This window comes from Hippoglossus hippoglossus, chromosome 23 (genome assembly GCF_009819705.1).
Source record: "Hippoglossus hippoglossus isolate fHipHip1 chromosome 23, fHipHip1.pri, whole genome shotgun sequence".
NCBI classification, from domain to species: domain Eukaryota; kingdom Metazoa; phylum Chordata; class Actinopteri; order Pleuronectiformes; family Pleuronectidae; genus Hippoglossus; species Hippoglossus hippoglossus.
In genome coordinates, this window is record NC_047173.1 from 10,732,842 (window position 1) to 10,750,829 (window position 17,988).

Sequence of the window (17,988 nt, forward strand, 5' to 3'; positions counted from 1 at the left end):
GAGAGACTGAGATTAACAGAGAAACGAGGAGAAGCAGAGAACGAGGGAGAACAAATATATATACTATCTAAGTGAAGGGCATTAGCCCGTCCACCAACAGGTCAATTGCCTGCTGCAGATGCACATATCACAACATGCAGCTTCTCATTTACAGATGATTCTGAGGCCAGAGGTGAGTTTTTATCAGAAAAATGTCTCTGTCCACTTCATGCCGGCGCATTTTTTAACAGTTAACTTCATCTGGCTCAGACCGGTTTTGAGGGGAATCGTGTTCTGTGAATCCCGAGGACCAGACGTACGTCCCCCTAGATCAGGGTTGTTCGCTGTGAGGCCCACGTGCAGAAAAACATGAAGCAAGTGCTGAACAAATAATGGAGTTAGTCCAACAGCTTGTTTAATATTTTCGTTTCTGTCCTACTCGGAAACAAGAAACCAATATTGATTACTGATATCGCATATTAAAACCTGGCCTGCTATTAATGAAACAAGGCATTTCAAGGGCCAAAAACAACTACACCACTTTGGAGAGTAAATGTACCAGTGGGCTTTAATGGTGGACATGAATTATATGAATGGAAAGGAGCCATTTTTACCTCAATGACATGATTCATGAAGTTTAGTGAAAAATTAGGTCATGGACGAACTAAGAACGTTTTAGGTTTTGGGGATAATTACTGGAACCATGTGAGAATTTATCCATTTTACCTGGACTCTGAGGAATAGAAGCAAAATCGTTGTTTCCTACATCCCCATCGCAAGGCCCATTTTCCACCATTATGAAATGTTTAAACAGGGTATATAATAGGATGAGGTTATACATGCAGGTACATATGCGTTGGAATGAAAACAGAAACGGAGCCGATAAGGTTGACTGTAAAATTGCTCAAACAAATACGACGTAAACACAAGGGAAAGAGAAGGTGGAGGTCAAGACACAGTACAAGTCTGGAGAGCAAATATTTCTCAGCATCAGCATTAAGCCGAGTTTGTATTTATGTATAAAGAACGCAGCAGGAGGTTGTCCGGGTCAGACGTGTTCACAACAACAGGAAAATCTTCATAGCGTTCAGGTGAGGGGTGCTGCCTGGGTAGAGCATGTAGGAGGCAGGACATGACATATAAATCACGCTGCAGAAATCACGCGTTTTCGTTTCACAGCACATGAACAAAGTGTCGGCCTTATCACCAAAAGCTCTCCATTTTCATGTTTTTCATGCTTGTGAATCTTTTGACCTTGTCACGCTGTATTCTCACATCGGTTCACATGGACATTTTCCCAAGGGGCTGGCGGGAAAAGTTCCAGAAAATGTCCGCAGCAACTGACTCGGACATTTAAATTCTCCTCCGGGAAAGTTTCAGTGCATGTCTGAAAGCAGTTCATGTTAAAGAGGTAGAGATACAAGCACACAAGGTTTTAAAAAGACTGCACCCGCAGCCTGGAGCGGTGCTGTAGAGACACCATTATGAGTAAGAGCAAAGGGATAAAGTATAATAGGCCTTTTTAGACTATTATAATCCCTGTCTCTTTGCTGGTCTCTATTTAAACTATTAGGTTCTAACAGGCTTACACTGTATGGAGACTGCTTTATAAGCCCAAAAGTGCCTGAACCGTGTGTGTGTGTGTGTGTGTGTGTGTGTGTGTGTGTGTGTGTGTGTGTGTGTGTGTGTGCCTGTGTGTGTGTGTGTGTGTGTGTGTGTGTGTGTGTGTGTGTGTGTATGTGCTCAGTCATAGTCCAGTGCAGCTCAGCTAATGACGCAGGCTAACGAGCTGCAGTGGGAATAGGGCTCCAGGACTTGTACCTGAAACGGCTCCTGGAGGACTAAATAGAGTGCACTCTCCGGCCGAGGACAAAATACAAGAGCAGTGTGTTTTGTGAGAAATTCAAGATCACTTGTCAGATTTATTCTAACTGGTTTATTTAATCAGCCAAATTGACTACGGGAAAATTCTCATATTAACAGGCTCAGCCCCTGATGGCAGTTATAGGAGGTGGGCGGAGGATTAAACACACTTATATCTGGGAGCTCTCTATCAGTCCGTGCCTTGCTCATGAGCACTGGAAGATGTTGTAATGGAGGGGTACGTGGACAATTCCCCACTCAGCGTTTTATTATAGTCCTGGAATTTTAATCTGACAGTTCATGTCTGCACCATTCACTTCAGCACCTAATAACGCAGGTTACGCTACAGGGAGAAGTGGGCCTGTGAATTTTAGTGCGGTAACTATAGTGGAAAAGCTTCAAAGAGACCAGGACTTATAAAGAACATAAAAAAGACTTTAACCTTAAATTGGCCCTGCAGGAACAACTACACAAGACTGGACTTTAACAGCACTAATGGCTGCAGACATAAACCACAAACACACACTGCAGCATCGACTGTGGAACCTCTCAGGAGGCCAAACCGAGAAGGTGGATGCAAGTTAGTTCAAACTAATTCACAGTTTGAAGAAGAGAATATTTGCCTCAGTGAAGAAGGTTCTGTTTACACCCATGTTTTGTTGTCGGCAGGATTAAGCAAAAACTAGTGAACGGATTTGCACAAAACCTAGTGGAAGTATAGGATGTGGGCCAAAAAAGAACCAATTACATTTTGAGGTGGATCCAGGAATGTTTTATCTCCTTTAACATTGCGAGATGTGAGGGCGTTTTTTGTCATTTTTTAAAATTTACCAAAGAACAATGACTGGATCTTGATGAAAGAAATTGCCAAGACGCAGAAAGAAAATGAGAAACGATCCAATGATGAGGGGTTAGGGTTCCAACACAATTTATCACACTAAGGGTGAGATACGTTTACAGAGTTCAAAGGTAATTTACTTCACAGTGAACAAAGTTTCTATATGATCGATATGATTTGTGCGCTTATCCCATAAATCCCTAAAAAGCTTGGAAAAAGTGCAAACTTCCATTGATGAGTGTTAGCCTCAATCTCAAATATAACAATGTTAGATATCCTCATAGAAGAGAAGTTACCAGCAGTTACCACAACTGGCACTTTGCTGTATGTGATATCATCTAATAAATCTTTTGTTATATAACAGAGTTTAATGGCATTTCTAGGACTTACACAGTCTCCAAATAACGGTTCTATTAAAACTAGTGAGGTGTTTGTAAAAGTCAGAATGATTTTATGTCTGCCCTGAAATAAATTCTTCCACCATGACCATGTGGCAGTGAAAGGAACTTGAACTTGCTGAAGGAAACTGACCAAAGAGTTCACGGAGCTACAGACGGAGGAGAGAGAAGTGAGAGTGGATGGCTTGTTTGTCCGTGCTTCTCCCCGTGTGGTTACTTAAGTGTTTGCCCTTCACCTGTCACCATCACCAGCTTGTCTTCCCATCACACACAAGAGATGAAGGATAGATGATGGAAAGGACAAAAGGGACAAAAAGGAAAGAGAGAGGGGGAAACAAATTGAGGAAAAACTGGCAACGAGAAAAAGATTTAAAGGAACAAAAGAAAAGTAGGAGAGGAAGAAAGAGGACGGGACAGAAATGAAGAAGAGGGGGAGGAGCGAGTGATAACCAGAAACAGTGGGAAAGACTGAGGGACAAAGAAGTGAATGACAAATGCATGTAAAAAAAAAAAAAAAAAAGAGGCCGACTGGTAAAGCCATTAAGCCGGGATTCAATAAATCTGCATAAAAACCGGCAGTTAGACTGTAATGACCAGCAAAGGCAAACGTGTGTGTGTGGTTGTGAAATGGGTTCTGAGGGTCGTACTAGTGTGCGGGTGCGTCTGACTGTCTCTCCTTTTGTCTGTGTTTCTGAGTGTGTGTTCATTGTGTGTGTGTGTGTGTGTGTGTGTGTGTGTGTGTGTGTGTGTGTGTGTGTGTGTGTGTGTGTGTGTGTGTGTGTGTGTAATGGTCGTTGAGGACCTCTGTGTCGTATTTGGAGAGAAAACAATCATCCTTGGAGCAGGAAGCAGAGCTGCCTAATGAAAGCCTAGAGAGACCCCAGACCACAGTGCAGCACAAATGGATGTGTCTGAATCTGCTTGACAGAAACCCCCCAAAACCCCTCCACTCCAACTCCAACATCTCCTCCTCCCTCTTTCTTCCCTCCACTCCTCACCTTAATGCAATTTCCTTTACACAGACGCACAATCAACTTTTTGAGGCAAAAGTCAAAACTTGTCAAGGATCGAGTCGACACCGAGGCTACATAGACACTAATAAGATCATAGGTAAGTTTCTCCATCCAGACAAGCATTTTACATGCTAACACACCTGAAAATGCATTTCACATGACCATTCATGTACACTAGTCATGTGCAAGGAAGCAGATTGTCCACTCTGCAGTTGGATGCTTAGTTGCAGAAAATACTATGAATGAGAAACAACAATTGTGAAAGGTAAGAGCAGGGATTCAGTTCATGGACTGATAACAAGGTGGATCTGTTACTGACACTATGGTTTACTATGTTACTAACATTTTGCCGCTGATAGTCATGACTGGTAAGACCCAATCAGACGAATGCCGATGGCGGTGTCATTGTTTTTTTCCTGTCCAGACTACAACACAGCCGAGGAGTTTTCAAACTAAAACTCTGGAGTAGCGTGGATTCCAGTTATAAACGTAGAAAAAGTGTGTCACATCTACAAACGTGTGAATGTAACCCAAGTTCTTTCGCTGTAGAGGTCATAAAATATTTATGCTGCGTGGCTGCTTGACACTGTCTGCTTTATTGTTATTGTTAGAGGATGGTATCAGGTCAAAGCCGGAGATGTGAATGTTTTTTGCTTTTAAGTCTCAAAGCAGTAGGTCCAAGTCAAGCTGACATTTTTACGAGTTAAGCCTTAGTATCAAATCTCTAGTCTACACCTCCGGATACATAAAAACAAGGCAAAAACAACCCAGACGAGTGATTATCACAGGAAAACTACTACAAATACAAAAGTCAACGACAACTTTACCAGTCTATCTTTGAATAGCATTACCTTTCTGGTCCCGGTTACATGGTATTTTCACAGCTTATGTTTTCATGTTCAATGTGAACTCTTCTCTGAGGCAAAAGGGTTTTTCTAAGAAAAACATACAATAACATCACAGACAGACAGATAAGCACAAAGCCAGACGCACTGTGAGTCCATGCAGGGTTTTTATCATTAGGAAACTTTCTGTCACGCACGCCTGAATATCAAAATAACAATAATTACTCTCTTTACTCTATCAGTACTACTGTAATAACTGTAGCTCCAGTCCTCATTATCAGCTGTGATGGATTCATTCCAGCTCCGCCTCATCCTGTTTTTGTATCTCCTGTCAGTCAAAATTCACCCAATCTGTGACCTGGGGATCACGACGGGTCCTCGCACACAGACGAGCAGAGTTCCTGTGCCGTCTGCCAGTCTGTGAACAGGGCATCGCTTTGCCACAGGTCATCAGGCTGCAGAGCTGGAAAAACAATGATTGTGTCCTTTTGAAACCTTAACTTTATGGATAAAACTATAATGTTTTATTTATTTCTGTAGATAACACTATGAAAAAGATTTTGTTAAATTTGCCGATGTTAATGTGCAGAATTATCCAACTGAGACCACGTACAAGAACAACTATTTAAATTATAAATCTGTCCACATAGCAGCCTTACATTCTCCTCTGATCTTAAGCTTTCTGAAATGTATCTTCTTCATAATAAAGAGATGATAACTAACAAACATTGAGTTTTATAGTGTTTGAAGCCATCGAGCCAGCAGCAGAATATCTGCGCTGTTTTCCTGTTTTGGAAATTTGTTATAACGCAATTTGACTCACTTCAGGTGACCCACGAGCCGCCAGGCCCTGGAAAGCTGATGTGTAACTTTAATAATGTTTGTAAAGTGAGCCAAAATAAAAAGTACATATTCCTCCTGTCCCCCCTCTGAGAAACCCTTTATTAGGAGATTACACTGGAACAACAGTGACATTTGAAGTCTGTAATCGTGCGGTATTTCCCTTCATTACAGTGACATGTCGAGTTGTAAATGTGTGTACTCAGCTTTCACTGAGGTTTCTGCAGTTTGAGTTGGCTCACACACACTCAGGGTCGCTCGCCGGGAGCCGCTTTGCTTTTAGCCGATAGAGTCGCGGCCCGACAATTCATCCTGGATTCATGAGAGTGGCGGTAGAAAGTCCGACTCAGCCAATAACACTTCATACATTTTTTTACAGCACCAAACACACGGAAAATTACCATTTGCATTTAGACTAAAATGGACTACAAACACAGACACGCTCGTACTTTTACACACATTTACACACACACACACACACACACACACACACACACACACACACACACACACACACACACAGCCAATTCTTTTACTTTCACACTTCAGGCCAGAGAGAGAGAAAGAGAGACTTCCTGTCTGTGTGTGAGTGTGTGTGAGATTACGATGCCAGTTCTCTTCAGTGCTCATTAGAGACGTCACTGAGCCATAAAGGTTATTATTATGACTGTGGCACCGAAAGCCGCTCGTTTCAGTGAAACCTCACTATTGGAATCAGCGTCACTTTTGTAGTTCAGCCGAGGTTAAAGAGAAACGTGGAAGCACACACAGAAGAATAACATCTTCTGCAAATCCATTTTCAGAAAACTGGCCTAACAGCTCGGTGCTGGACTCCAGGCTGCTGGAGCCATTTAGCTGAGATCTGCCATCCAGAGGCTGACTAGTCAAGAACCTTCAGATCTCCAGTGCAAGAGAGAACTCAGCCATTCAAATGTCAATCAAGCTGTAAGCTGATGAGATGTTTCAGTCTGAATCGACTAATAATGCCATCCCTAAAGCCAGGACACTAAAAACACCAGCTCAGCTGCAGTAAAGCTCTGCTGTTGTTGTGTTTGCGTTGCTACAAATCAACGAGACTTGTCCTCTTTATTAGAGATGCTCCGAGCATGTGATGCACCAACATCACAAATGCCTCTGATACCGCAGACAATGTCAGGTCGGGCATCGGCGAGTACGAGACATGAAAAACTGAGAGTTCAAAATGTGTCAGAGGCTGCATCCAAACCCACATCATCACAATTAAATGGTACAAACATCAACACAAGTTAATGAGGACTATAACAGTATGTTCCATTGTTGTGTCATCCAATAAAAAGTTCTTAATCTAATTCACATGATGGATTAAAACACTTCAACATGCATTCCCTTTCAAATCTGCCAACTAATGAGGTGCTGTGGTTGTTATGCTGAGATAAAACAGTGTTTTTGTACTGAGTATCACATTGTTTCAGTCTGTTACATCTGGTGCTGGGAAAACAACCCAAAATATGTCAAGAATTACAGAAATTGTATTTTTTTTTTACAACACAGGCGCTCAGAGGTGCTCTGAACTGGCTGTTTTGAAAGTATAGTGAGAATTAAGTTAGGTAGGTACTTGAGGAGGTTTACATGCTCTAATTTCCTTTCACTGTCCATTGCTGCAGCTCCTCTTTTCTTGAAAACACTTGGTTTTAGCTCATGTCTTTTTAAGGCTCCCCCTCCCGTTAAAGCCCAATCTACTCTGATTGGCCTGCTGAACCCACTCGGTTGTAATTGGTCAACTCCTGGCACATGTAGGAAGTCCACCAGATGTGCATTATGCAAATGTATCCATAAAAAAATAAAAAAGATTAAATTTGGGATGTTTTTTTAGGTCTGGTCATTTGTTGTTAATGAAGGATTGTTAGATATTAAATCTTTAAATAGTAAACGTGTTTAACTTCAGAATCCTACATTATAAGGATTTAACCTTATCTGTAGAAAAAGCAGGAGTTTCGCTCTGTAAGGTCTGAATGTACTGCTGAGCCTCCCTGAGGTTTCTTGCTCCCAGTGTAACCACTTATCTGTAATGGGAGGTGCACAGCTGATAAACCCTAGAGACCAACTTGTTGGTTACTGGTTACTTTTTATTCGCTCCAGTGAAACAACATCAACGTTAGATCAGACACACTGTTCAAATGCTGGTGACACATTGCAGAACCACATTGTCAGGTACACGAGCCTCCGGTGGTCATTCATGATCGCTCTGAAGTAAAACCTAATATGTGGGTGAGGGATATGAACATTTCCGTTTGTGTGTGTGCGTTTTTGTGTCTGTCCATGTGTGTGTTTTACATGCTATTTTAGTATGATCCTAATGGCTTTACAGAGTGCCAGGCATTTTAACAGAGCCAGGGAGAGCCTTGTAAAACACACACACACACATGCTCACCACAAGACAGAGAAAACAAGCTGGCACACTGGAACATGGTGGTAAGGGAGGGAATCTGTGCGCGAGTGTGTGTGTGTGTGTGTGCGTGTGTGCATTTAAGAGGGTCAGCCAGGGTGATGGTGACACATGATGAAGGAAAACGGGAAACATGGGCTTGAATGAAAGACTGGCAGTGTGCGTCTGTGATTGTGTGTAGGCATGGTCGGGGTCTGCAGCAGACGCATGGCGCCAAGTGGCACTGCCTTGAGTATGGGTGGATTTGCAGGGAGGGAGTGAGGGAGAGGCAGAGCATTTCAAACTGGGATGCTGTTAAAGGAAAAATCTCACCCCCCCCCAAAAAAGAACTGAGTAAAAAGCTAAGTCTCACCAGCTCTCACACCTACACTGACATAGAGCAAGTGAGAGTGAAGAGTAATGGAAGGAGGAAAAGTGAAAGATGACCCGTCTTCTTGAGGGGAGAGAAAAAACAAAGGCCTGAAGAAGTACAAGGCTTCGGAGAGTGATCGCAGAAGTGATGAAGAGAAGAAAAGAATGCAAGGAATGAAAAGTTTTCACCCAAAAGCTGAAATCCTCAGTGTAAACAAAGGGCTGTAGTTGCTCTTCATGTATTGTGATGAACAGTTTTTCTGGAGAAATGGACTAATCCAGGAGTTTTCTTTCACTGTTTCAGCAGAATTTCCCACAGAATTAATTCAATCTATGGCACGTGCACGGCCATGAATGTTGCTCTCAAGCACAACAGAGAGACAGGTACACACACTAAAGAGTGAAGCTTCTTGCGTGAGAGAGAGAGAGAGAGAGAGAGAGAGAGAGAGAGAGAGTAACTGTATCAAATGCACACAATTGCAGCTGAAACTATGAGGTCTGCATGGATGGTAACAACTCGCACGCCCTCTACCACACAGCAGCCGAGCAAAACACCAAGTTAGAGATCCGTAATGTTATTATGAGAAGTGATGGAAGTACCTCAAAGCACCTCTTTAGTTGTTTCCATTTGCTTTTAATGTCTGGCGAAAACCAAGGCAGATTCTTAACATGGAGAATATTGGAAGACACTGCCAAACCTGGGTAAGTGGATATATCACGTCCAGTCCGTGCAAGGTCAACCTCAACAGTAATGGCAGAGGCAATGTTTTCAGTAATGGAAGAGTTGGATTTAACACTGCAGTGAAACAAACGTGCAGAAAACAAGAAAAACAAGTGAGAGGTTCAAAAACACTGCAGCGTGCCATGGATGCGGTTAACAGTTACGCAAAATGCAGGTGATTTGTGGTAGAATAGCGAACACAGTCTTTTTAAGATCATGTTTTCCTCAGTTGTAAATTTGACTTGGATGTGGCCACGAGCACAGTTTGGTGCAAATGTCTTCAGTGTTTCTAAAATGTTTTCATAAATATAAAAGGCAGGAATAAAATACTGCAGGCCACTCAGCTGGCCGTCGACAAGCATTCAATCTTGTTAGATAAGCTTTCACAGCTGCTCACAAAATCAGGTCTAATTCAGAGTGTGTTTTTCTTTGGGAAAACCACCGAACCACAGAATAGAGTCGGCATTTCATTTCGGGGAAAAACCGGCTGATGATGAAAAATACGCGTAGTAATCGTCTGCCCATGAAAGTCACCAGGACCATTTCTCTGTGCCTTTAATGTACACAATGATAAATGACAACTTAATTCTCTGTATTCAGAGTTTATTTAAAGTGACACCGAACCACGCAGCGCAGTATCTGAAGCACTCATGCTAAACAGAGACATTCTGCAGCATTAAGACATACAATAGGGCTTTCAGCAGGAAACTAGCCCCGCTGTACCCTAACCACACACTCTGTCACATTGCTCCGAGAACGCGTGTGCGTGTCTAGAGTTACCGATTTTCAATGTATACCACATGTAGCCACCATCGCCTGATATGTTTTCAATATGGAGGAAAGGACAGACAGAGACATGGGAAGTGGAAGACAGCCGAAAAAAATCAATTTAAATTTAATATACACTGTTTATATTCAGTATCTGAAAACACAACCTGTTACCATGACAGTAGAGCAACGGCGAAGCCAACGTGTTTTCAACTTTCTCCAACGCTCACCTTTTCTTTCACTATCCTCATTTCACTTCTCTTTTCTCTCCCCTCTTCAGATGACAACTCTATCAACAGTAAGACAAATACACTCTTCTCTCCCCTCCTCGCTCTGTACGCGAACAAACCAGCCTCCTGCTGCCAAAAGCTCGGAGCAGAGTTTACTCCCTGCAAAAGAAAATGTCTGAGACAGTATTTGTTCGGCTGCCAGGCGCTTGTCGTCAGGTGACCCGCCGGAGTAAATCTTTTCAATAATGTCAAAAGCAGAGCCAAAAATCTGCCAGGCTGACCATTGTGTGCCCCACTCCTACAAATACATCCACACAATTACAGAGACACGCACACGCACACGCACACACACACACACACACACACAATGAGACACGCACAAATGCCATGAACAAGTAAGCACAAAGAAATACTCACAGGCAGGTTTTAGAAATTGATAAATGAGGAGTGACAAAATGTCCTCAGGTTTATTCCAAATTCTTTCAAACATAGACCACATTCACTCCACACACGCACACACTCACGCACACTAGACGCTGTAAATAAATAATAATAATAAACTTTATTTATACAGCACTTTTCAGACCAAAGTTATAAAGTGCTTCACAAAGTTAAAACTAAATAAAATATGACAGGACAGAGGCAAATAAAATCAGTCAATAACAGAATTTTTTTATCAAATGAGACTCCCAACAATAAGTATCATGGACAACATGTCTCCACCTCTTCCCACAGTGCAAAAGTTCGGCCAAAATATTCCTGATACGGTTGCCGCCATTTTGCACACAGAATTTACGCGGCAGTGATCACGGTGTGGAGCCACGGTATCAATCAGGATGTTTCAACCGATTTATGGCATCAAATAAATGAAAAATGAAATGAAATCAGTGTGATAAGAACTAAAACTTGTACTTTGGCATTTATATTTTGGTCCATGTCCCATTCACTTACATGGAGGAGGCAGGGTGTATGACCTATAATGATGCTGACTTGCAGGATCTCAGAAGTGATATTCTACCTCACTAGAAGCGTTTTGTGGAAGTCGAGGACTAACAAACGTCATCACAGGATTTCAGAGACACACAACACAAACTGATAAAATCACATGTCCTACCTGTTCCCGTGTCATGCTCCGCAGCTGCGTGTGCCAGGCGGCGGAGTCTGAGCGTTGATAGGAGGGGGGCGGGGCAAAGTCCTGCAATATGATTGGGTCCCGCTCCTGACACAGTGAGGTCAGGTGACCGATGTACAGCTTCAGTTTGCTGCGATTCTGATTGAGATCCAGGAGGGGAGAGAGAATCTGAGGGAGGAAGGAAAACGTGTTGATCTTTTTATTCCATTTTATTGTAAATAAAATATAACATCAACAAAAAACTAAATAATAAAAAAAGATAAACAGTTGGGAATGATGATTCAGAGACAGAAAATGAGGCAGATTGAGTGACAATGAAAGCTTAGTGATGTTTTTTTAAATGATAATTATTATTCATTTTGATTGGATGTTGCCTTTCCACATACAATGAGATGAAAACAGACGGAGAAGTTTGTTGTTGGTACATTTCCATGAACAATACAAACCTGAACACCAACAATTTCATTAATGTGTTCTTGTGAATGCTTTGCTGCGATTACTCAAAAGTCCCTGGTTTCCTTTGAGGAACCTGTTGACCAATGTAAGCTGAAGCTTTTAAAACACTGTTCTATGACAAGAAACACAATTGTTAAAGTATTTTGAAACAACCACCTTTTTAAGTACTGATCATAATGCAGTCAACTACCTGCACCACATCATCGTCACACAACTGATCAGCAGTGCAAAGGAAAGAGCTTTGATGATGCAAAAGTGATTCTACTGGAGCATTTGTTTCACTGTGGCAATGTGTGTGTTTGTGTGTGCGTGTCTGTGTGCTCAAGTATGGGAATGAGGGTGAGATGAGCAAAACAGATATATACACATTTTAGGGGTACTAGACAGGACCCCCCAAGAGATGTGCACGCACGCGCGCGCGCGCGCGCGCGCACGCACGCACGCACGCACGCACGCACGCACGCACGCACGCACACACGCACGCACACACACACACACACACACACACACACACACACACACACACACACACACACACACACACACACACACACACACACACACAGAGATAAGACATGCAGACACACCACTCTCCTTGGGGAATAGCAGGATTTAAGTGCAGAGGAAGCATGTTAAGAGGGCTGTTAGTGTGTGTGTTGGTAAAGTATATTTAATCCCAGCTGCGTCTGTCCACACCCTGCGCTTCGTGCTCATCGTCACTCAGCATACACAACACACATACACAACACACAACACACACACACACACACACACACACACACACACACACACACACACACACACACACACACACACACACACACACACACTTCAGGACTCTTTCACTCAGCGTAGGAACATCATTCTCTCTCTCACTGCATCTTCTCTTCAAGAATTGCAAATATTCATGTAATGTTGTCTCATGTCTTGATTTGACTTTAATCCTGATTGATTTAACTTAGACAAAATGTAGAGGTTGATTCATTTTATATGATACTTGTTTCTTACACTTGCAGGACACATCACGTATTGTATTGATCGTGAGTTGAAATACTGCTTTGTGAGTGATATAGTCGGACAATTAATCAGCCTGGTATGAAAAACCCACTAGTCAATGGTATGTAACCATAGCAACCACACTGATGCCTCACAGCACATGAACTCTATACTAAAATGAAACATGCATGGGATGCTAAGTGCTCATACACGGCTTGCATGTTATATATATAAGTGACTGATGTGATCACACCTATGATCCCCTACACAGCTGTTATATAGTATCCAGATCTGAAATCCTGCCTCAGCCATCACAACAGTGAAAACACATGCAGCAGATTTTGATAATATTTGAATAAAACTCCACATATAAATCCAAACCTTCCTTATTCAACGACTCGGTGTGTTTGACTATCCTGACAAACAAATGAAAAGAAGTAGATGTGGGCGGTTTTGTGGGGAAGAGGAAAGGAAAACTCTTTTCTGCTCTCTCGTCTCTGGCAGCGAAAAAATGAAAGCTGAAGGTAAAGTGAAAGTAAATCAAAGGAACTGTCACTTCTGATTCTGAGCCTTATTTACTGGGAGCATGACACACACACACACACAAACACACACACACACACACACACACACACACACACACACGCGATCTTGGAGTAATTTCTTTTACCAGACCACCTCCACTAGTGTAGCTACCCGACCTTCTTGGCTCACAACTACTCGTTTCTCACACGAACAGACACTGAATATATAAGTGTTTATACATAATATGTGTGAGTGCACACACCCATACAGTACAAGAAGGCCCACAAACACACTGTGGCAGAAACACACACACACACACACACACACACACACACACACACACACACACACACACACACACACACACACACACACACACACACACACACACACACACACACACACACACACACACACACACACACACACACACACACACACACACACACACAGGGTCGTTATCAGAGTTGTAAATAGCTCTAGTTACAGTATTTTCCAGTGAGGACCTGCCAGTAGTTTACAGTCCATTACGAAATACATTACTGAACATTTCCCTCCGGAGGAGCGAGGGAGGTAGACACGGGAAAAAAGAGAAAGAGAGTGAGGCTTCAGGGACCCTACACATTGTGCATTTAAAACCATTTCTGTTGCAGTATGTTATGATGGGTGCTGACAGTCGCAACGCAACAATGGCATTATCTCTCCAAGGCCGTTGTGTAATATGACAACATGTGAAAACACATCTCAGAATCCGGGCTTTAAAAAAAAACATACCCCGACATGTGTGCAACAGCTGTTTTCTCACAGCACGCTCTAATCCAGACTATGCTGTCAAAAAGCTTTAAAAGAGAATCACTGTCCACACTTTCCAGACCTGCAGCGGAGCTCTGCGGATCAAATGCGAGACAAATGAGAAGCAGGGCGAAGGCACGGAAGGGATGATGGCGATACAAAGAAGACATTTGCACAGAAGTAACAACACCCGTGCTTTCGTTTCCCTTTTTTGACAAAATGGCAAATAATGTTACAAATATGTCTGGATTTACACCAGTAATAACAACGTGACATACGAACAAAACACTGACCTCTGAAAGTCTTTGCAGATTCTTTGAATTTACTGGCTTTATTAAGGTGTACAGTACACATGTGCCTCCATGTTTTTTATTGCATTACACAACCTGCAATGGTCAATGTATGCAGTGTGTGTTTAATGAGTCCACAGTGTTTTCCAATGTCTTACTGTACTATGAAACAATCCCACAGGACACATAATTTTATACAGCGCTCTGTATGTGTGTGTGTCTTTATTATCCTCCCACGACTGCCTACCAGACTCTTACTGTACTATGAAACAACTCCAAAGAGAGACATTGAGCCGGCCTCACTGACTGGCTGCATTTTGAAAAAGCCGTCAGGATTTTTCTTCCTCCGCGGATCCCTCTGAGACGCACATGCACAGAAGCACAAATACATTTATTTGACCAGGAACAGCATGGATAGAGGGTTGGATTTCAATGCAGAGCACGTTGTCAGTGCTGGAGACGTGCGTGCTGATGCGCTGTGACTAATAAACACTTGGTTATTGTGGGATCTCTCAAACTCTCGAATAAAAGCTCTTTGATGTAAAATACACATCTACAAAGCCTCAGAGGAGGACTCAAAAAGGCATTTAATTTACAGTACATTACACTGCAGAGGGATGAGATCAGACTATAGTTGTGCATGGCAGCTTATGTGAAACAGTTGATTGATCAGGTGCAATCTGCAACTATTTTGCTAATCATGTTGCATTTGCTGCTTTTCTCTGTCCATGTCATTGTAAACTGAGTATTTTCAGGTTTTTAACTAAAAGATGAGAGAAGAAACACAAATTCTTTAAGACATCCCTGTACCTTGTGGTCTGGAAAGTGTTCCCCTTTCATATGTGCAGAGCAACTTACTGCGTTCTGATATCTTTGGTATAAAAAGTGAGAGCGTTCATTCATGTTGAGTCATTTTAAACTATCCAAAATCTCACAAACCAAAATGTAGAGTTACACGTCTTCCCTGTCTTTTCTAACTGATGCATCTAAAATCACTCAAGACCATTAAAAATGCAAAACACCATTAAAAAAAACCTCGACAACGCTTCATGTGTTCTGCTGTGTTTCTCTGTTTGCAGTTGTTCCTGAAGCATTTAATTCTCCAACTGCAGCACAGGATCCTCTTATGGAACGAGTCACAGCCATTCACTGTTCTGATGTAATGTGCTGTGGCGAGGTTCCCCACCTCACACACACTCACACACTGAGGCGAAAGCGTGCCTGTGCATGAGTTTGTGCAGCCACTCGTGAGATGTGCTTGTGTGTGTGTGTGTGTGTGTGTGCATGTCCGGCTGGCCTGTCTCTCTCAGCAGGGAGGTGCTACCGCTAATTAATAACCAGGGACAAACTCGGATCTGCTGGTGAACCTTTGGGCTTTTAGCATCCCAGTGGGAATTCCCACTGGAGAAGCTTAGGGTGCGCTAAAAGCAGCATGTGCTGCTCATATGTGCTGCTGCCTCCACTGTTTCCAATGAATACCACCCTGTTAATAATACAAGTACAAACTCACATAACTTATCGTTACATCACAACTTCTCAAAGTTTTTTCAAGATATTTAAAGAGCAAGTGACTTATCGGAACTCTCCACAAGTTTCAATGTAGAAAATTGTTCAAGAAAATGTTTTAATTGCATTGGAAACACATAAGAACTAAGAGCTAAAGGAAAAATGTCTTGTTCTGAAACACATTGCATTCCTCATTAGACGTATTATTGATTGATTTGCAGCCGTGTGTTTTTTATTCTTGCTTGACTTGAAGGTTGTCATGCATGTGCGATTAATGACCTCTGGGCCTGAAAAATACTGAAATCCCCTGTTGTGTGATTTTAAAAGAACACTACAGGGCAAAGGGTCAAAGGTAATAAAACCTTGCTTTTTATCATGCTTTAAAAAATATTTTTAACCCCACAGTTTGGCGAAGGAGCAGCTTTCTTAAATCATCCGCTATGTCACACACACACAAAGAAGATTGAGAAACGATGAGGGTCATGCAACGATCTCAAGCATCATGACCAACACATGAGGTTTCCAAGAAGAGAAGATGATGTTGCACAGGAGGATCAACACATTAGGTGAAAAGGTTGGAAAGAATAAAGGTAAAATGGAAAAAATAAGAAAATATGACAAAAAGCACATGTACAGAATAATCATCAGAGTAATAAAAAATGATTCAAGCATAAAAAAATAAGAGCAAGAGCAGGAGGAAACTTTTGAAAAAGTAAAGGTGAAAATGAACAGAATGGATATTTAATCAAACATGTTCCATGACAAGAGATTTGGAAATATTCCTGCTTGGCCAATGAGTCCAGCTCCTTCAGGAGCAAGAAAATCAGACGTGCGAATTAAATTTTGTTCTTGAGAAAAGAGAAAACCCAAAGATGAAGAAGAAATATGGCAGAAAAAGAAGAGTTTCAAGACTCATGTTTGAATGAATGGGAGAAAATAATGAACAATGGATCATCGCACAACAAAACAAGAGAAACAATTGATTCACGTAACCAGAACGACCACAAACTCACGGATGAAACAAAAGTAAGAAAGACGAAGGACCAATGACACGATGAACACAACATGACTGGATCCAGATAAAGAGGACGCTCACCCTTCTGTACAAAATGGTTGACCGAAGAAAAGAAAGAAGGCATGTGATTGGCTAGGCCCAAATGCCCTCCTCATCGTCCTATTGGTGAGTTCAGAGAAAGCAGGAAGTTAGTAGGTAAGCACAGAAACGTTGTAAAAGTTTGAAACTTTAAAAAATGTTCTGCTTCTAAGATAAAGAGAAAAAAGCAAATGTTACTCCGACAGATCGAAATGGGACTTAATGTCACTGTCTTTCACTTGAACATAAACTAATAGAAATGATTAAAGACTGTTAAGTTAGAGCAAGCTTTCATCCACATTAGGGTGAAGATATTAGTTTGTGAGGGGTCTGGAATCATTTGCAGATTTGTCCCAGCTGAAGGCTCGTGTTCCAGTTAGAGTTCTCACCTGGTCAGGGGAGGGTTTGTGATTGTTGGGCAGCTCTGTGTTTGGAGATAAGACCTTCAGGTGCTCGTCCTCGTAGTTGTCCGCCATCAGCTTCATCCGGTTCTGAGTCTACAGAGAACCAAAAAAGTTACAAACATTTAGATCAGACAGTGAGACATGATTCAGCAACAGCAAATAACATTCGTGTTTGAGGGGAGAACAATACAATGAAGTGTGTGTGTGTGTGTGTGTGTGTGTGTGTGTGTGTGTGTGTGTGTGTGTGTGTGTGTGTGTGTGTGTGTGTGATAAGAGGAAAACCGCTCACTGAATTCCTCCAGGAGTTAATTTGCAGAGAGGAAGATGAGAGGAGAGTTTTGGACGACCGCCAGGAGCTTTGCCTTCACTAAGACATATTTTATATGTGAGTGTGTGCTTGGAGGTGTGTGTGTGTGTCTGTGTGTGTGTGTCGGAGGGGGAAAGGGAGAGGGGGAGAAAGACAGAAACAGAAAATGGACAACAAGAAAAAGACAAAAAGAAATCTGTGCTGTGTTTGTGTCTT

At 42.1% G+C, this 17,988-nt stretch overlaps 1 protein-coding gene across 11 annotated transcripts in view; it reads right to left on the reverse strand.

Annotated features, from left to right (window-relative positions):
* LOC117757376 (ELKS/Rab6-interacting/CAST family member 1-like) overlaps positions 1-17,988 on the reverse strand; it is a 113,038-nt gene that overhangs the window by 3,968 nt on the left and 91,082 nt on the right. For 7 of the 11 annotated variants that reach the window (XR_004613100.1, XM_034578474.1, XM_034578478.1 and 4 more), the window contains 2 exons: positions 17,451-17,558; positions 11,386-11,571 (listed from right to left, as the gene is read on the reverse strand). Coding sequence is in view for 6 of the 11 variants with exons in the window: in XM_034578474.1 (XP_034434365.1) it covers positions 11,386-11,571; positions 17,451-17,558 (294 nt within the window). In the remaining 5 variants the exon portion in view is untranslated. Of the gene's footprint in view, positions 1-11,385; positions 11,572-17,064; positions 17,143-17,450; positions 17,559-17,988 lie in introns of all 11 variants that reach the window. The other 4 variants (XR_004613101.1, XR_004613104.1, XR_004613103.1 and 1 more) reach the window with 1 other exon arrangement.